The sequence below is a fragment of the Falco naumanni genome, chromosome 2 (assembly GCF_017639655.2).
Source record: "Falco naumanni isolate bFalNau1 chromosome 2, bFalNau1.pat, whole genome shotgun sequence".
NCBI classification, from domain to species: domain Eukaryota; kingdom Metazoa; phylum Chordata; class Aves; order Falconiformes; family Falconidae; genus Falco; species Falco naumanni.
The window spans coordinates 95324058-95339803 of NC_054055.1; the positions used below are offsets into that span (position 1 = coordinate 95324058).

At 40.5% G+C, this 15746-nt stretch overlaps 1 protein-coding gene across 1 annotated transcript in view; it reads right to left on the bottom strand.

The window, feature by feature from the left end:
* The window catches only part of EGFL6 (EGF like domain multiple 6), a 43900-nt gene that overhangs the window by 15769 nt on the left and 12385 nt on the right, over window positions 1-15746 (bottom strand). The window contains exons 5-7 of the mRNA XM_040582744.1: window positions 12603-12722; window positions 10101-10235; window positions 8237-8359 (exon numbers count right to left, since the gene is read on the bottom strand). Of these exons, the coding sequence (XP_040438678.1) occupies window positions 8237-8359; window positions 10101-10235; window positions 12603-12722 (378 nt within the window). The remainder of the gene's footprint in view (window positions 1-8236; window positions 8360-10100; window positions 10236-12602; window positions 12723-15746) is intronic.

Below are 15746 nucleotides of genomic sequence, written 5' to 3' on the forward strand. Positions count from 1 at the left end.
AACCATTTGAAGATGCATTTCTAGGGATGTGGGGAGGCAGGATTGGTTGTCCACCAGTGGCAGGACCCAGTAGCAGCACAAAGTGCTCCTTTGAGACAGTATGTTGGCCAGCTGTTCTCCATGTTCTCTTAAGATGGGAAAATTATCAGTTTACATGAAATGAGGAGAGATTTTAGTTACATATTATGAAAAACTTACTACTCTTGCTATAGGGTAGTAAAACACAGGAGCAAGCCACTTAGATTATTTGATTATTAGATTATATCACTAGAAGTTTTAAAAAATAGTTAGGCTACAATCTGTCATTAATATACTGGATATGATCTGCCTCAGAGAAAAAAAACAGGCTAACTGATCTTTTTTAGTCCCTTCCAGATGTACTCTTCTGTCATCTGACAAAGACTGATGGTTCTTTGTGCTGATGGCCAAATCATAACTGAGGGTCAAAGCCAGGACTACTTGGGATCAGTTTGCTCAAGGTATGTGTACAGTACAAAGCAAATTCAAAGGAGAAATTACAGCAATACTGCTGGTGTTGCTTTTTATCAGCAACACGAGTTGCTGCTGAACATCAGTCAAGGAAAACCACTGTGCCAAAACTAGGTCTGGAAGGGTTTGTGTAACAAATACGCACGTTTTAGAGAAGACATAGATCTGAGGAGTTCTAGTTTATTGAGGTGATCAGATCCCACCATAAGGATTCCACTAGAATTCTCCAAGTCCCTACCTGTCATAGTACCAGAGCTACTGAGGAAGGGAGCGTCTTTGGGGTTTAAAATCCATGGCAATGGACTTTGAGGCTTGAGGCAATGAGGCTTTTGAATCAACTCAGGATTTCATGACTGTTATGATGTGACTGGTCAGTATACAATTATGTACTCAGTCCTCTCGTGCTGGTCACAGCCTGAATCTTTGTGGGTGGGGAAGAAGGACTGGCAGGTAGGATAGCACAACCATGTTATAAGCTGCCGACAGCGACATACCTAGGAAATAACGAGGGCTGAGCAGTTCCAGTGTGCTGTACAAAAGCTCTTCTGTAGATGGAGACTATTTCCACCGTGGGTCAGAATAGCCTTGTATATTGCTTCCTATTTTTGAGTCTTGATCAGTATTGATGCCACAGTGCCTACAGACTTTTTAGATTGCAAATGGTGAAATCAGCAATTTTTATTTCCCTCTGTTTTCTGTCTAGTGGTTGCATTATCAGGGCAAGAATATGTTCCTATTTTGCTCCTCACTTTGCAATAATATAAATTTTATAGTAGTACTTTGGGACAGATGGACTGGACTTGTAACCTTGTAGTGCTTCTTTCTGTGTGTTTCTTTTCACAGTAATATAGCAGAAGAAAAAACATTGGTTAATAAAACAGAACCATAGTCTAGTAGGAAAAGGGGAAATTTCCCTGAATTTATATTCACTCCTGGAAAATACAATCTTGTCACTGTCAATCTGTCACATTTTATTTATGGCAAATGCAACTACATGCTACTTAGTATCCCAGGAGCAGAATCAGACTGTCTTGGTGTGCTCACTGGAGCATTCAGGGTTTTTGAGGCTGCAGTTGGAATAGTAAAGTAAACAGATGCCAATTAAAAAATTAAATCAAAATTGAAGATACTGATTTTCTTTTCCTTTGGATAAAACAAGCCTTGCTTGTCAGATACTTGCAAGTAAACTCTTCATTAATAGTCCCCTAAGTGAGCCTTTCCTCTGGAGGGTGATACCATGAAAGATTTAAGGTTCTCTGTGTCTAAACTCAGAATGCAGCAATAAAATTTAACAGGAAAGTGTCATTCCAATTTTCCTCTTGACAATCAGTAACAAGAAACTTCAGGCTGCTAATAAAGAGGCTGTGGAGATTTTCAAGCCAGGACTGACTGCTCAGCAAACCTGAACATCTGCTTGTAGTTTCTGCTTTGAAGTCTTCCCAGTGAAATGAAAAATTCTTAGAGCTCAACATAATAACCTCTGTGGTGCTAAAATACCAATCTCCTTGTACGTGCAGAGGTAAGCTGAAAATCAGCTGACAGAAGTGACAAAAATAGGGGGGTGAAAGTGTATAAATCCTCAAGTGCTTGCAGACTCCAGTTTGCTGCTGCAATATGAAAATCTGCATGCTCATGGGTTCACAGAGGGACTAGACACCAAGCGTATTTTAGAATATACCACTAGTATCCTTCTAATCTGCATTCAGCTTTAGAATAGCTGGAGGTGTACATTTGAGGCTTTTTATGTCTACCCATAAATTGCAGGAGGAATAAACCAGCATAAGGACAGACCACCTTAAACTCTGTTCTGTTGAATCCACTGCCTGTGGACTTGCCTGAATGAACAGCTCCCCTTCTCTGGCAACATGGGGTGCTACAGCTGAGGCAGTGATTTTTCAGGACCCTTTGCCCCAAGACATGCATATAAATGCACAGGTGTTGCTCACAAACATTTGTGCATTTATCTGTCCACGCGACTACATAGAGAATTTTGGAAAGTGAAATGTAGTGCATTTCATCCCAGCTCTTCTTTACATACCTTCCATCAGGAAACAGATTAATTCCTCCTGCTCTTATACAGCTTGTGTTTATTGCCCTATTATGAAAATAACTTTGCTTTGAATTAGAGAGAATTAAAACATGAGTTGGAAAAACAAAGGCAGGTGAGGGCTAGAAGTAAGTCTTTTCTGTCATCAGTTGCTGTACAAGATTGTAAGATCACAGAAACAACTTGGTGTAGGATGTCTAATGACCAAGCTGTGAAAGTTGAGTTAGAAAAAATAGAGAGTGCAGATGCCAACCCCCTGTTTTGTGCTGCATCGTGTAAAGGCAAATACTCAGGGGATGATACAGGACAGGGACAGACACTGATCCGTTCTCCTCCCACACATCCTGGGACTGCAGCCAGTGCCGGCTGGGGCTCTGAACCTAAGTGGGCTGCAGTAGGAGATAGCTTGCTCTGCACTCCAGCAGGCACTGCGCTGCTTCCACCTTCACACCTAGCAATACGTTTAAAAACCTGGTGAGAGACAAGCCTAGGAGATTGGCTTTAAAATCCTTTTGTAGCTCTTTGTACCTTCTGTCTGTAAAAGCTGGGGAGGAGATGAGGGATACAGACAACCATTTACCACATTTAGGGGGAGTCTGCAGATGTGAGTAAAAAATAGATAAGCAGGAAATAGTTTAAAAAAATCATTCTGTAAGTTATCAACCTCTTTTAGATAGTCTTAAGAGAGTCTGAAAGCTTTCATAGATAGGTTAAAACAGGTTCTACACTATTATTCTCTTCTAAGCACCACTGAATATCACCTACCAATGATGTTTGGTAGATGTCCCAGCCTGTTTCATTTCTAAAATTCTTACCATCTTACACAGGGAAGGATGTTTTGAAAAATCTGTGCAAGTTCATTATGCCAGACTGTGCTTAATACATGACTACACCAGCCAGCAATGCTTCCAGTAGGAAATGTGAGCTGACCAAAGCCTAAGTGCTGTTCGTTAAAGGATGACAACAGTATTTGGCTCCATACTGATTTGAATTGTAAGAATCTCACCAGTGATATGACCAGAATCACTTCTTAAGCTTTGGAATTTTATTATGTCAAACCCAACTTTTCTCAGGACTGGCAAGTTAAAAAGAAAGCAAAATTATATATGCGTCTTAGGGGTTCCTCTTTGAGCAAAAAAGGAACATGAATAATACAAGAGGCACAGAGAGAGTTGGCATGACTTTGCATTGCCATTTAGATATTCAGCAAAGCATAAAGAAGAATTGTAACCTCTGCCTCCAGCCAGGCAATAACAAAAGTGTCATTGTTGAGTTCCTTGGTGACACCTGAAGGTTGTAGGCTTTAAGTTAGTACTGATTTTTCCTGATGTTTTGTAGTTTCCTAACAAAAAAGTGAATCAAAAATAGGTTAATTTTCCCCACAGGAATCTTAATTGCTTATGGAACCTTGTGAGACTCTATTCTTAAATAAAAGCTGAAATATGCATAAGAAACATGTGGTGAGGGAAATGCGGTTTTTCAATGCACAATAGGAAATCAGGAAACACATGAACCTGAGAACAGCAACAGATTGCAGCAAGACAGAGGCCAGATGTGGAAATGGCTAGGACCCTTTTAGGGAGCATTTGAAAGATTACATCTCTGTGAATTCTCAAATGAAATGTGTGCTAGAGACAGTTTGGGAACAGCCTCCAATGCTTCATAGAATCATTTAGGTTGGAAAAGATCTTTGAGATCATCAAGTCCAACCGTTAACCCAGGACTACCAAGTCCACCACTAAACTATGTCGCCAAGCACATGGTGACTGTTTTTTAAATGCCTCCAGGGATGGTGACTCAATCACTTCCCTGGGAAGCCTGTTCCAATGCTTCACCATCCTCTCAGTGAAAAACATTTTCCTAACATTCAATCTAAACCTCCCCTGGTATAGCCTAAAGCCATTTCCTCATGTCCTGTCGCTAATTATCTAGGAGAAGAGACCTACTCCCACCTGCCTGAAACCTCCTCTCAGGTAGTTGTAGAGAGTGAGATCCCCCCTGAATCTCCTCTTCTCCAGACTAAACAACCCCAGTTCCCTCAGCTCCTCCTCACAGGACTTGTTCTCTAGACCCTCCACCAGGTTTGTTGCTCTTCTCTGGACACGCTCCAGCAACCTCCACATCCCTCTTGCAGTGAGGGGCCCAAAACTGAACACAGTGTTTGAGGTGCGGCCTCACCAGTGCCAAGTACAGGAGGGCAACCCCTTCCCTACTCCTGCTGGCCACACTGTTTGTGGTACAAGCCAGGATGCTGTCGGCCTTCTGGGCCACCTGGGCACACTGCTGGCTCATGTTCAGCCGGCGTCAGCCAGCACCCCCAGGGCCTTTCCCACCAGCCACTTCCCCGCCGCTCTGCCCCAGCCTGTAGCGTTGTGTGGGGCTGGTGTGACCCAGGTGCAGGACCCGGCACTGAGCCCGGTTGAACCTCATACAACTGGCCTATGCCCCTCAGTCCATCCTGTCCAGATCCCTCTGCAGAGATTTCCTACCCTCAAGCAGATCAACACTCCCCTCCAACTTTGTGTCATCTGCAAACTTCTGAGGGTGCGCTCGATCCCCTCATCCAGATCGTTGATAAAGACATTAAACAGAACTGGCCCCAGTATTGAGCCCTGGGGAACATCACTTGCGGCCAGTTGCCTGCTGGATGTAACTCCATTTGCCACCACTCTTTGGGCTCAGCTCTCCAGCCAGCTTTTAACACAGCAAAGAGTACACCTGTCCAAGCCGTGAGCAGCCAGTTTCTCCAGGGGAATGCTATAGGAGATGGTGTTAAAGGCTTTACTAAGGTCTAGGTAGACAACATCCACAGACTTTCCCTCATCCACTAGGTCATCTTGTTGTAGAAGGAGATTAGGTTTGTCAAGCAGGACCTGCCTTTCATAAACCCCTGCTGGCTGGGCCTAATCCCCCAGTTGTCCTGCACGTGCCATGTGATGGCACTGAGGATGACCTGCTCTGTAACCTTCCCTGGCATCGAGGTCAGGCTGACAGCCCTGTAGTTTCATGCATATAGGAGTGTTAAATGGCCAAAGGCTGAACAATCACAGGTCATACGCATACAAGCAGCACTGTTTGCAGCCTGATGCTCCAGCAGCTTTCTCCTAAGTTAGTATATTGACATACAAATTAAATTGAAGTATTTCCCCCACCTTCTGTGCAAAGGTGAATTTTACATTATTTCACTTATTAGGTTATTTGGCAGCATGAGGAGATGTAGCCATAGAAGTTTCATCGTAAACAATGTGCTTAGTTACTTGCATTTCATACTCTGAAACCAAAGCTATCTATTACAACGTTTTCCATTTATTATAAAAAGCTAATACTGCTGCCATGGTAGCCAGTTTGTTATGTATTAGAGACAATTGCTATAAAGAAATAATGCTTCCCTGTGAAAATGGAATTCCCACCCTATGGGAATAATTATCTGGAGTACTGAGAACATACTTAAGCAGCATTTAGTTTAGCTGCAGCCTAACCCCAGGCCCATCTGCTGGGAGCTGAGATGGGCTGTAGGAGCTGCAGCTGCTGCCGCCAAAAGAAATGTGTAGCCACAGCCTCCAGCACCCAAATCCCCAGGATAGTGTTCCCATCATATTACACCCAATAGCAAAACTTCCTTTGGCTTCAGTAAAGCCAAAGTTTTTCCACAATTTCCATATGACACAGAGAATACTTAGCGTTTCAGTTTAGGTTTGTATATGTAATCGGTGTTTGCGTTGCTGTCTGAAAAAACATTTGCCCCAATAGCAAAATGCATGTCCTGCCCACATCAGTTACATTGGTCAGACTTCTTTGAGGACTGCAGTAAAAATCAACTATTGAAACATTCAAGGTTGAAAGAACCTCCATCTGTTCCCTTTAAAAAAAAGATGTATGTGTGGGAATTACCACCAGAGAAACCAGTCTCTTTTTAGCACCAGCGCTTTTCAAGTTTTACCTACCACCGACTTGGTTCCCCCCACGCCCCCCTCCCCTTGCTGTATACACCTTTCTAGCTAGACCCTTGCCTTTTGACCTGCCTATGGCTCTGATTTCTCTCATTACTATGTGTTATTCCTCTACCCTCTGTTGTATTAAATCTCTTTAATTTAGTGTGTTCTATTAAGTTTACGCATGCACAGGTCCTTCCTCTTCTAAACAAATAGTGGACTTTGGTAATTGGAAACATGACATTAGGAAATATGCATAAAGAGAGCAAAAAATTCAATAGAAACACCAGTGAGAAGACAGAAATCACCAGTCTTCAGCAATGAGTTTTTTACAGGTCTAGGCATTAAAAATGTGTCATAGTCTCTCCACAACCTAAAATATTTCCTCTGTTCATATTCAAACAAACATTCCTGTTGAATTGTTTCTGCTTGAAGAAACAACATTTTATACACACACTTGGTCAAAAGATTTTCCTTTGAAATTTTCAGCTTCTCATTACAAAGAAAAAAACAACAACAAAAAACCCAGATCTTTTTGTTTAGAGATGTATTTGTTTAACATTTCAGCTGTGGTACGTGCTGTTTTAACAGAACCATATCAAGATGTGCCATGTCAGTTTGCTTTGATATTCAGTCAGGTCTTAAACCCCACCGCACCCTTCTAGTGTGGTAAGCTGCAGTGACATATCACCAGGGATGTGGCCTAGCAAGGAAACTGGTTCATAATATTGAATCTGAGCATGAAGAACTTTCTAAGCATCTCTGCCATGGCAGTCTGTGTCCAAATCAAACCTTTCAGTACCAGTCAGGTTTTTGTGTGTTTAGCTTTTATTGTCAAAAGTCAACATTTTTTACTGTAAGTATAAACTTAATGAGGGTTTTAACTTACCAGTGTGATATTGGAGGTTTCAATTACTATTATAATGGGAGTAGAAACATGAATAATAAGAGACTTGGAACATCTGTGACCATGAGGTATAATCATAATACATATCTGATCAAGGGTTACTTGAAAAAGACCCAGGAAAAAAAGGCTTATATATTATGTAGACTTCATCTGCTATAGACAAGGACTTTTAAAATGTTTTCACAACGTCTTTTATTCAAAAACTTTGAGCAGGAGCTCAGATGTCCTCCTGAGGAAAACATTTCTAATGACGTTGCAGGAGAAACCTCTGATAGGTTTAATAAAGGTATTAAATAAAAAGGTTAATTTCAAACATAAAGACAAGAACTGCCTTTCTTTCTTTCTTCTAGGAGGGTCACATTCAATTAGAGCCAGGCAATGATATCTTTATAGGAGGTCTTCAATATTCAATAGACAAACGATGGCAAAATGTGAATGAAAATATTTTAGCACAGAAGTCATGGCTTTCCTCCCACCTCTCACTTTTTGCTGTTATCTTGACACTCTTCTGACAGGGACTGCACAGCCCTCCAAGAGGCTAGCTGTAGGAGTTAAAGGAAAAGTTGACTTTTTAAAGCTATTTTCTCTGTTTCTTCAGGACAAATTCTCTTCTCTTTTCTGCTTGCGATACCTAGTGCTACTATGAGACTTGGGGACTCATAGGCAAAATGAATTTGAACAAATAATACCTGTATTAACTATGCAATGACTCGTACAATTAATACATTACTTTGTGGACAGGTCTTGCTTGGTTGGTATTGCAGTACTGTTCAGCATAACATTTCCTAGAAAATGCCTTATAAGCACCAATTATGAGAGAAAAAGAACATAGCACTATTCCTGTCATCCAGTGATACTCACCAGCACAATCAAATCCACTTCCTCGGTAGCCCTGCTTACATTTGCACTTGAATGATCCTTCCGTGTTGAGACATTGTGCATGGAGGTTACACCTGTGTGTATTTGTCACACATTCATTTACATCTAGAGAAAGATATAAATGCTTCAGTGAAAACTGTGTTGAAACTCAAGTTTCATGACAGCCTGTTTGTGCCAGCCATCTGTTTCCAGGTATTGTAAGCACTAGTGTTAGACCAAGACGGTCCAGAGTCCATGGGAGGCAGAAGAATTCACACTAACAGAGAATGTTTAACATCAGCTCCAACTGCACAACTACTGGCATATGCATCCATGGAAAATGTAGAGCATCCCAGTAAAGGTAAAGTGAACACAGTGATTTTGTGACTAACAACAGGATTCAAACTGTAGGCTGTACACACTTTTCTATTAACAAAACGCAAAAGGCACCAAAAGAGTGTGTGACGGCAATTAAAAAAAAATATGCACTACATCTTTCTCATTCTTTTCTTTGTTCTACAACAAATGCAATGGAAAGTGACCCTGAGCATGCCAAGATATTGAGATTTTCTATTTAACATTCCAGGATACACATGACACTGTACGAAAAAAGTATAATCAGGAAAAATTTGGTAGAAAATACTATGTTCAACTGACAGCAAAATGAACAAGCATCAAGACTAGCTGATTTTGTTTTCCTTTCCCCACGTTTTGCCACATCACAAAGATGTTTCTGATTTCTCCCACATGAGGGAGCCAAGCTGGTGCACAAATTATTGCACCACTTGCATTTTACCCAGATTGCTTCTTTTTTAGCAGCTGACAGGTCCTCTCATGATGTAAGTCAGCTAGGAGACAAGTAGCAGGAAGATTGACTCGAAAATAGGGTGTCTGAGACTGAGATTCAGGTTTGAAGATAAAATTCTGACTACTGAGACCTCTCCAGTCTTTACCCACATATTGTATGAAAAATTATTTTTTCCACTTTAAGACTCTCAGGATTTGCATACAACAGGAAATACAAACTTGAGTTTCCAATACCTGCCTTATACTCTCCCTCCCACCCCTAACTCCCAAGACCAAGCAAATATAAACAAATCCCATAAATTCTGTTTTGCATGCACTTCTGGTAGTAGTTCCAATCCTTCCAGGCCCTCATGTAGTCAACTGCTTGAATAATACTGCTGCAGTGCTTGCAGTAACTTACACTTTTCTGTATTTCCACCATTCAGCTAATGGATTGAAACAGGACTAAAGGTGTTTTGACATTTGTTTTAGCACCTGGGCATGCCAAGATAACTTTCTGCCTGTATTTATTTTTGTTTGTGAGAAACTTAGGCATGCAAGAGAGGTCTGAAAAGTAATTAAAACCTGTTATTTTCATACTTTTTTGTTCTGTACTGTCCAGCTAAACATCTATTTTTACATTCATGAAGGCACTTGATTGACATTCCTCATTAATGACACAAACTCCCCCCCCCCCCAAAAAAAAAAAAAAAATTGTGGGACTACTTGTTCATTACAGGTTGAAAGCCAAGAGGACTAAACATGGCTCTTTAACTAAACCCAAAGTAGCACTTCTTTGTAGTCAGCTGTTGCTAATTTACTACAAGCCCTTGCACACCTTGTCTTGGTACGAGGCAATTTAATTTGCAAGTGCCAGTGATCAGGTTTTTCATAAGGTCACAGGGAAAACCCATAGAAAAATTCAAAGTGCTATCAAGAATATTCTTAGCGTGACATCTTTTATCCATTTCTGAGGCAGTATCCCAAGGCTAGGTCAACATGCTTCAGGCAATGACAGGAAAGATGCACAGTGTGGGAATGAAAAAGAATGAAGAAGGAAAATTCACGGGCTAAATCTTACCTACACAGTCATAACGGCCAGTGACGTATTTCAGTTCATAACCAAGCTGGCATTTGCAGTAGTAGCTTCCAAATGTGTTGACACATCTGCGGTTGTAAGGGCAGGCAACTTTACCAGTGGAGCATTCATCAATGTCTAGAGCAGGAGAAGGGATGCTGGTCAGATCCACGAGAAAGTAAAATGGGAAAGCAAAAACTAGCTTGGATTTGCATGGGAATGGTTTGGTCTTGGTTATCACAAGGTGTTTAATAAGTAAGTCCTATAATTTCCCACTGGGGGTGACTTTTGCATGTGCTTATATAAATGAAGCAGCAAATTGTGAACTTTATGGAAGATTTTGAGTCCTGGCATGGTAAAAGCTAGGGTAGACAGCAGTGGGGATTCTCCCCACTGGGGAAAATGATATGCCCTAAGGTCATGGAGCAGGGTCAGGAGGAACTCCACAAATTCCATGGTTTCCCTGAGAAAGGAAGTGTCAGAGAATACTTTTAAGAGAAAGCCACAGAAACAGGAAACCACAGTTCTACTGAATCTCTGCACCTCCCCCTTGCTGGACTAAATCAAGATGTAGAGGAGAGGAAGTTTCCAGGCTGTGAGAGGTCTGCCTGGCAAGGTAGTGATGGGGACAGACACCTTGCAGAGAGAAGGAGGAAGACTGGTATGGGAGGAGCCTAAGAACATTATTCTTAGGAGGATTAAACTAATAGCCAGGTAATGCTTACCCGTTTGTACTGATTCTATGACTAATACCAGAGTATCTTACAATATATTAAGCACTTATGCTATACAGCAGGAAGATGCTATCTCATTTTAGAGATGGAGAACTGATGATATATGACAGGTCATGCAGAAAGAAGGGATCTGATTATTTCCAACCTCTGAAGTACCTTTTTGTCTATTTTACCTTCTATCATATGTATCAGCATTCTTCCAAATCCATTTGAGCAGGCAAGGTAAATAAGAATAAACTCAATCCAAAAGAATAAAAACAGTTGCCTGAATAATTCAGTAAGAGATTTAAGAGAACCACTCGTCTATTGTATTTAAATACGTATGTCTACAATGTTCACACAGCTCTTAAATAATTCAAACAAATTTTAACTCTGACTAGCGGTAGTCCAAGAGCCTTGCTGATTACTCAAAGCAAGACAGTTCCAATTACGAAGTAATTTCATTTGAAAGAAGTAAGTATTGTTCTCATGTTGGAGTCTCTATAGTTTGGAAGTTGAGCCAAGTATCCACATGGATTTACTCCATAGCCTCTAAAGGTGATACAGTAGTCCCAGGCCATACAACCTTTAGATGTGACTCGATAGTACAGTTGTGTGATAAAGAGAACAATTCATATAGTAACTGTCCTTCTACACAGCAGTGTCTCTTGGTTAATGCATTTATTTAATCTTGTGTTTGAAATGTTAAGTATAATATTGTTTTGTCCACTGAAGCTAAAATTAGTTTTTTAATGTTTGAATGTTAAACTTCCCAACATCTAAAACATTCTCTAAGCTGTAGAAATCATTCAGCTAGTATGTATTGGTTCAGCAGCATCTGAAATGGCTTGGCTACTGTTATTCATTGCATGTAAGGTATCATGTCCAAGCTGCCCTTTATGATCAAAGGACTTGCACCATTGTGACAGAAATAATGTAGAATATGTGAAATCATCAGTATTGTACGTATGTTACTAAAGACATTTTAGTAGACAGCACTTATTGCAAAAAGTTTTTTCACAGAATCACAGAATGGTTGAGATTGGAAGGGGCCTCTCAAGGTCATCTGGTCCAAACTCCCTGCTCAAGCAGGGACACCTACAGACAGTTGCCCTGCTCCTGCTACTCCCTGACATGCACTTCACTGCCCCTCCTTCTCTAGTTGTTGGAGTTGTCCCTGCTTTGGAAGCTTTGTTTCATGTCTGTTGGGTTTTGAAAGGAGCTCATTTAGCTTCACTATTAAAATGGGTATGATTTCAGCATTGGATTACAATGCTGTAGCACTGCTTTGTCAGATGACAATGTAAAATGGTATCACAGAACAGTGCCAAGTATTATAAGCAATGCTTTCTTCATCCCAGGAAACTCCCAGGTAAACAGATGTCGAGGCTTCTGGAGAAAAATATAGAAGTTTGCACCATGGGTCATCACAGTAAAAGAAAACCCTATCCAAACATAACTCTCAAATCCTATAATGCATTATGTCAGCAGGACAGCAGGCAAAGCATTGTATTTAATGGCCTCAAAGCAATAGGGAGAAACTAAATCTGTTAATGACTCCAAATCATGTCAAAATATTCAGTTATTTATTGGGGATGGGACTTGCCCAAAGAATTACATGGCCAATATTACAAAAGCAGTTATAAAAAAACCCATGCAAACTTTACATCACACTGAGTAACAAGCAGCATTATTCAAGCCAGTGAGGAGAGCTAACGACTTCTTAACCTTTCCCCAGAATCTTTTTTGGATCCTATAGAAAAGCAGCTGAGAGTGAGCTTTCTAACCATACCAATGCATGTCCTTCCGTCTGGTCCCAATTGAAGGCCACCTGATGGACAAAGACACTGCACCTCCCCTTTGACTTCATCACATCCATACTGGCAATTCACCACGGCACATGACCTAGAACCTAAAAACAGTATTTAAAATAACAAGGGCAAAATTCTAGGCTGGGATCACACACTTAAAATGAAGTTTGATCTGGATGAAGGCAGAAAATTAATCAGAACAACAAAATTCCATTCATAAATCAAGCTGTCTATACATTAACACATTAACAATTCAGGTGTCCGTGAGACAGATCTGACACTCTCCTTCACTTTGTCCTTTTCTTACCTGCCCTTATTCCTCCTTCCAGCTCTGTGATTCTTAGTACTACCTTTTAGATTCAGACAGAACTGCTCAAAGTACAAAAAGGGTGGTTTTTACATTTTCCATTGAAAAAGATTTACCTTAAAGAAAACTGGTATTCAGTAGTGAAATGTTTTTATTGCTTACCATTAAATATGCTTCTAGTATAGAATTTGATTTTACAAACTATTTAGCCTGATGGACTTAGAAACCGCCCTTTATTTTGACCCTTTATGGAACAGATATCTAACAAGGCACTAGCCAGAACATAAGTCTTGGTCGCCATAGGTTGGTTAGGAGTCTGAATTATTGGAGATTATTTTGATTAGTGTCTAAATAGAAATGTAGGGGTCTAGATTCTGTCTGACAGACCTATGCAAGACTAGAAAAGTAGGAAAAATGTATTAAGTATGCAGGGAGATTATTTCTAAAATCCCGACAAAATCCCAGAAGCATTAGTGCTATGATGCCAGAGAAAGAAGTAGCATTTGGAAGTGTTTACTGGAACAGTGTGTGCAAAGAAAGTATTTCCATCTACTTCACTGTGGTTGTGTTCAGAGAAACAGAATTGTATATAGGTTCTCTGTAAGTGGAAAACCTGGAACAGCTGTCAATTTATTAGACACACAAAGAAACTGAAAGAACTTTAAAACTGTCTCACTGCTTAGGCAGGAAAAAAATATGAATTTTATTTTAAAATGCAACACATTTATTGTCAGAGGTACCAGCACTTTCAGAATGGTAGATAATAACAAAGTGTATAGAAAATACAATGATATGGTCAGGTGCATATATAGCTACAGCCACACTATTTGTGATTTTAATATAAAATATAATGCATATTAGTTCTGTGTGTTATGAAAATGAATCTGTAAAATTATTTTTCTTAGGCTGGTTTGTTTAGAATCTGTGGCTAAGTGATGAACATTCAATGCCAAGAATTTACTTTATTTCCAAAAAGCATTTTACTTTTCTATGAATGAGAACATACAGGAGGTAAGAGTTAAAAGAAGACAGACTGTAAATCATAATACTTTGACACATTATCTATTTTCTAAGTGGGAATAAAGAAATTTACCAAACATTATTCTTCCCTAATTGATTATTTTCTCTTTTGTTTGAAGGTCCTATTCCTGGCTTTGGTTAGATATAACATTGGCTTAGACAAACCACTAATCAGATCTAGTAAAATAATTCCTGCAGAGTTTGGATGATTTTATGTTAGGTACTAACCTACTATTTCAAGCAACGGTTCTCTGTGGCCCAAAGCCACATTCTTCTGATACCCTTCTTCCAGCTCCATGGTCCGTTGGTGTGGCTGCAGACAAGCCTGACTGCTCAAGACTAGGAGGAATCCATCTTGCTAAGGAGACTTACATCATGCTGAATTTGATTCAAAGGAGCAATAATATGCTCAAAATGCTTGTCTGAATAAAATGATGAGAATTATATAATTGGCTAAACAACCTAGAGTTTTATCTGAGCACAAGCTTTACGGTAGCATCAAGTGAAATGGGAGGCTACTAAACTTAACCAAGAGTAATTTCTATTCGAGCAAATAATTTACTGCCTCATTTTATAATCGTAGTTTCTGCTTAAGAAAATCAAGGCTCTTCAGAACTGGAAGGTGGTAGATGGGTTGGGTTAATGAGGCACAAACTGGATGAACATTATTTTTCCTCCTTAACTAGAGCTGTGAAGAATGAAGACTTCCCTTCTATGGGAAACCTGGCTTTCCTCTTGAAATTCGGTTTGATTCTGTGTCAGGGTTTGTCAGGGTTCTGCTGAGAAATGTTTCCTGTCAAAGTCAAACACGAGCTTCAGGGCTCACAGTGGCTCAGGCAATTTTTTCATACATACTTGACATTGGCCACCATTGCCACTGAGAAATTCAGCATTTTGTATTGGCTTAAGCAAAGGATAGTGCAATTGCATAGTTGGTACAAATGCAGAGTTTCTTAAATCAGGAAACAAATCCTGAACTAAGACCGGCTTAAAAGTAATGCAGCAGAAATCTTAAGTTACAGTCTGGATCTGGCTTTCTGACTTGGTTCAAAAGCGTGGCTGCAGCAAGCATTTGTGCTCAGGGGAGCAGGACTGAGGGATGGATGGGACAAATCTGCTGCTGGGCTCAAATGATTGTTTCTTTTGACTGTAGTCCTGCCTTCTGCCAACTTCAGCTGTCCATAAGACAGTGGCCTTACTGAAAACTGCTCAGCATATGATGTCAGCAAATACACAAATTATCTTGGATGAAATGGAAGGAATATCTATCCGTTTCTCTGGCATCTCACAGCCCTGCAGCTGTTGTCTGCTGGTGATACAGACCATGCTTAATAATACAGAAGCACAACCCTGAGCTGTGATGCAGGGAAGGGAAACCCTCCAAAAGGTCTGGCCCCAGGCACTTTCGTGGCAATTTCAGTCTCCCTGCCACAAGAGAAAGTAAAAGCTCTGGCCTTCCTACTTGCCCCACATCTGCAGACCCTACACTCCTGCAAGCGTTTGCCAAGCCTGGGTGTTTTTCCAATTATCCCAAGACTAACAGCAAACTTGTCACATGGGTGTTCTACCTGGTGAATGGTTGTCTTCAAGGTTTGGAGATCAAAGCCTTTCAGGGTTTATGGTCTTCTGTCATATCCATGGGAAAGATTGTGCTGCACAACACAGAGCTAGGTCCACTGGTTTAGGATAGATCTCTAAGCAGATTGTTCCACTGCTCAGACCAACCTCCTTGTCCAACTGATGCATCTGCTCCAGTCCAGTGGACTACATAAAGGGCTGCCACCATGCTACATAGGGT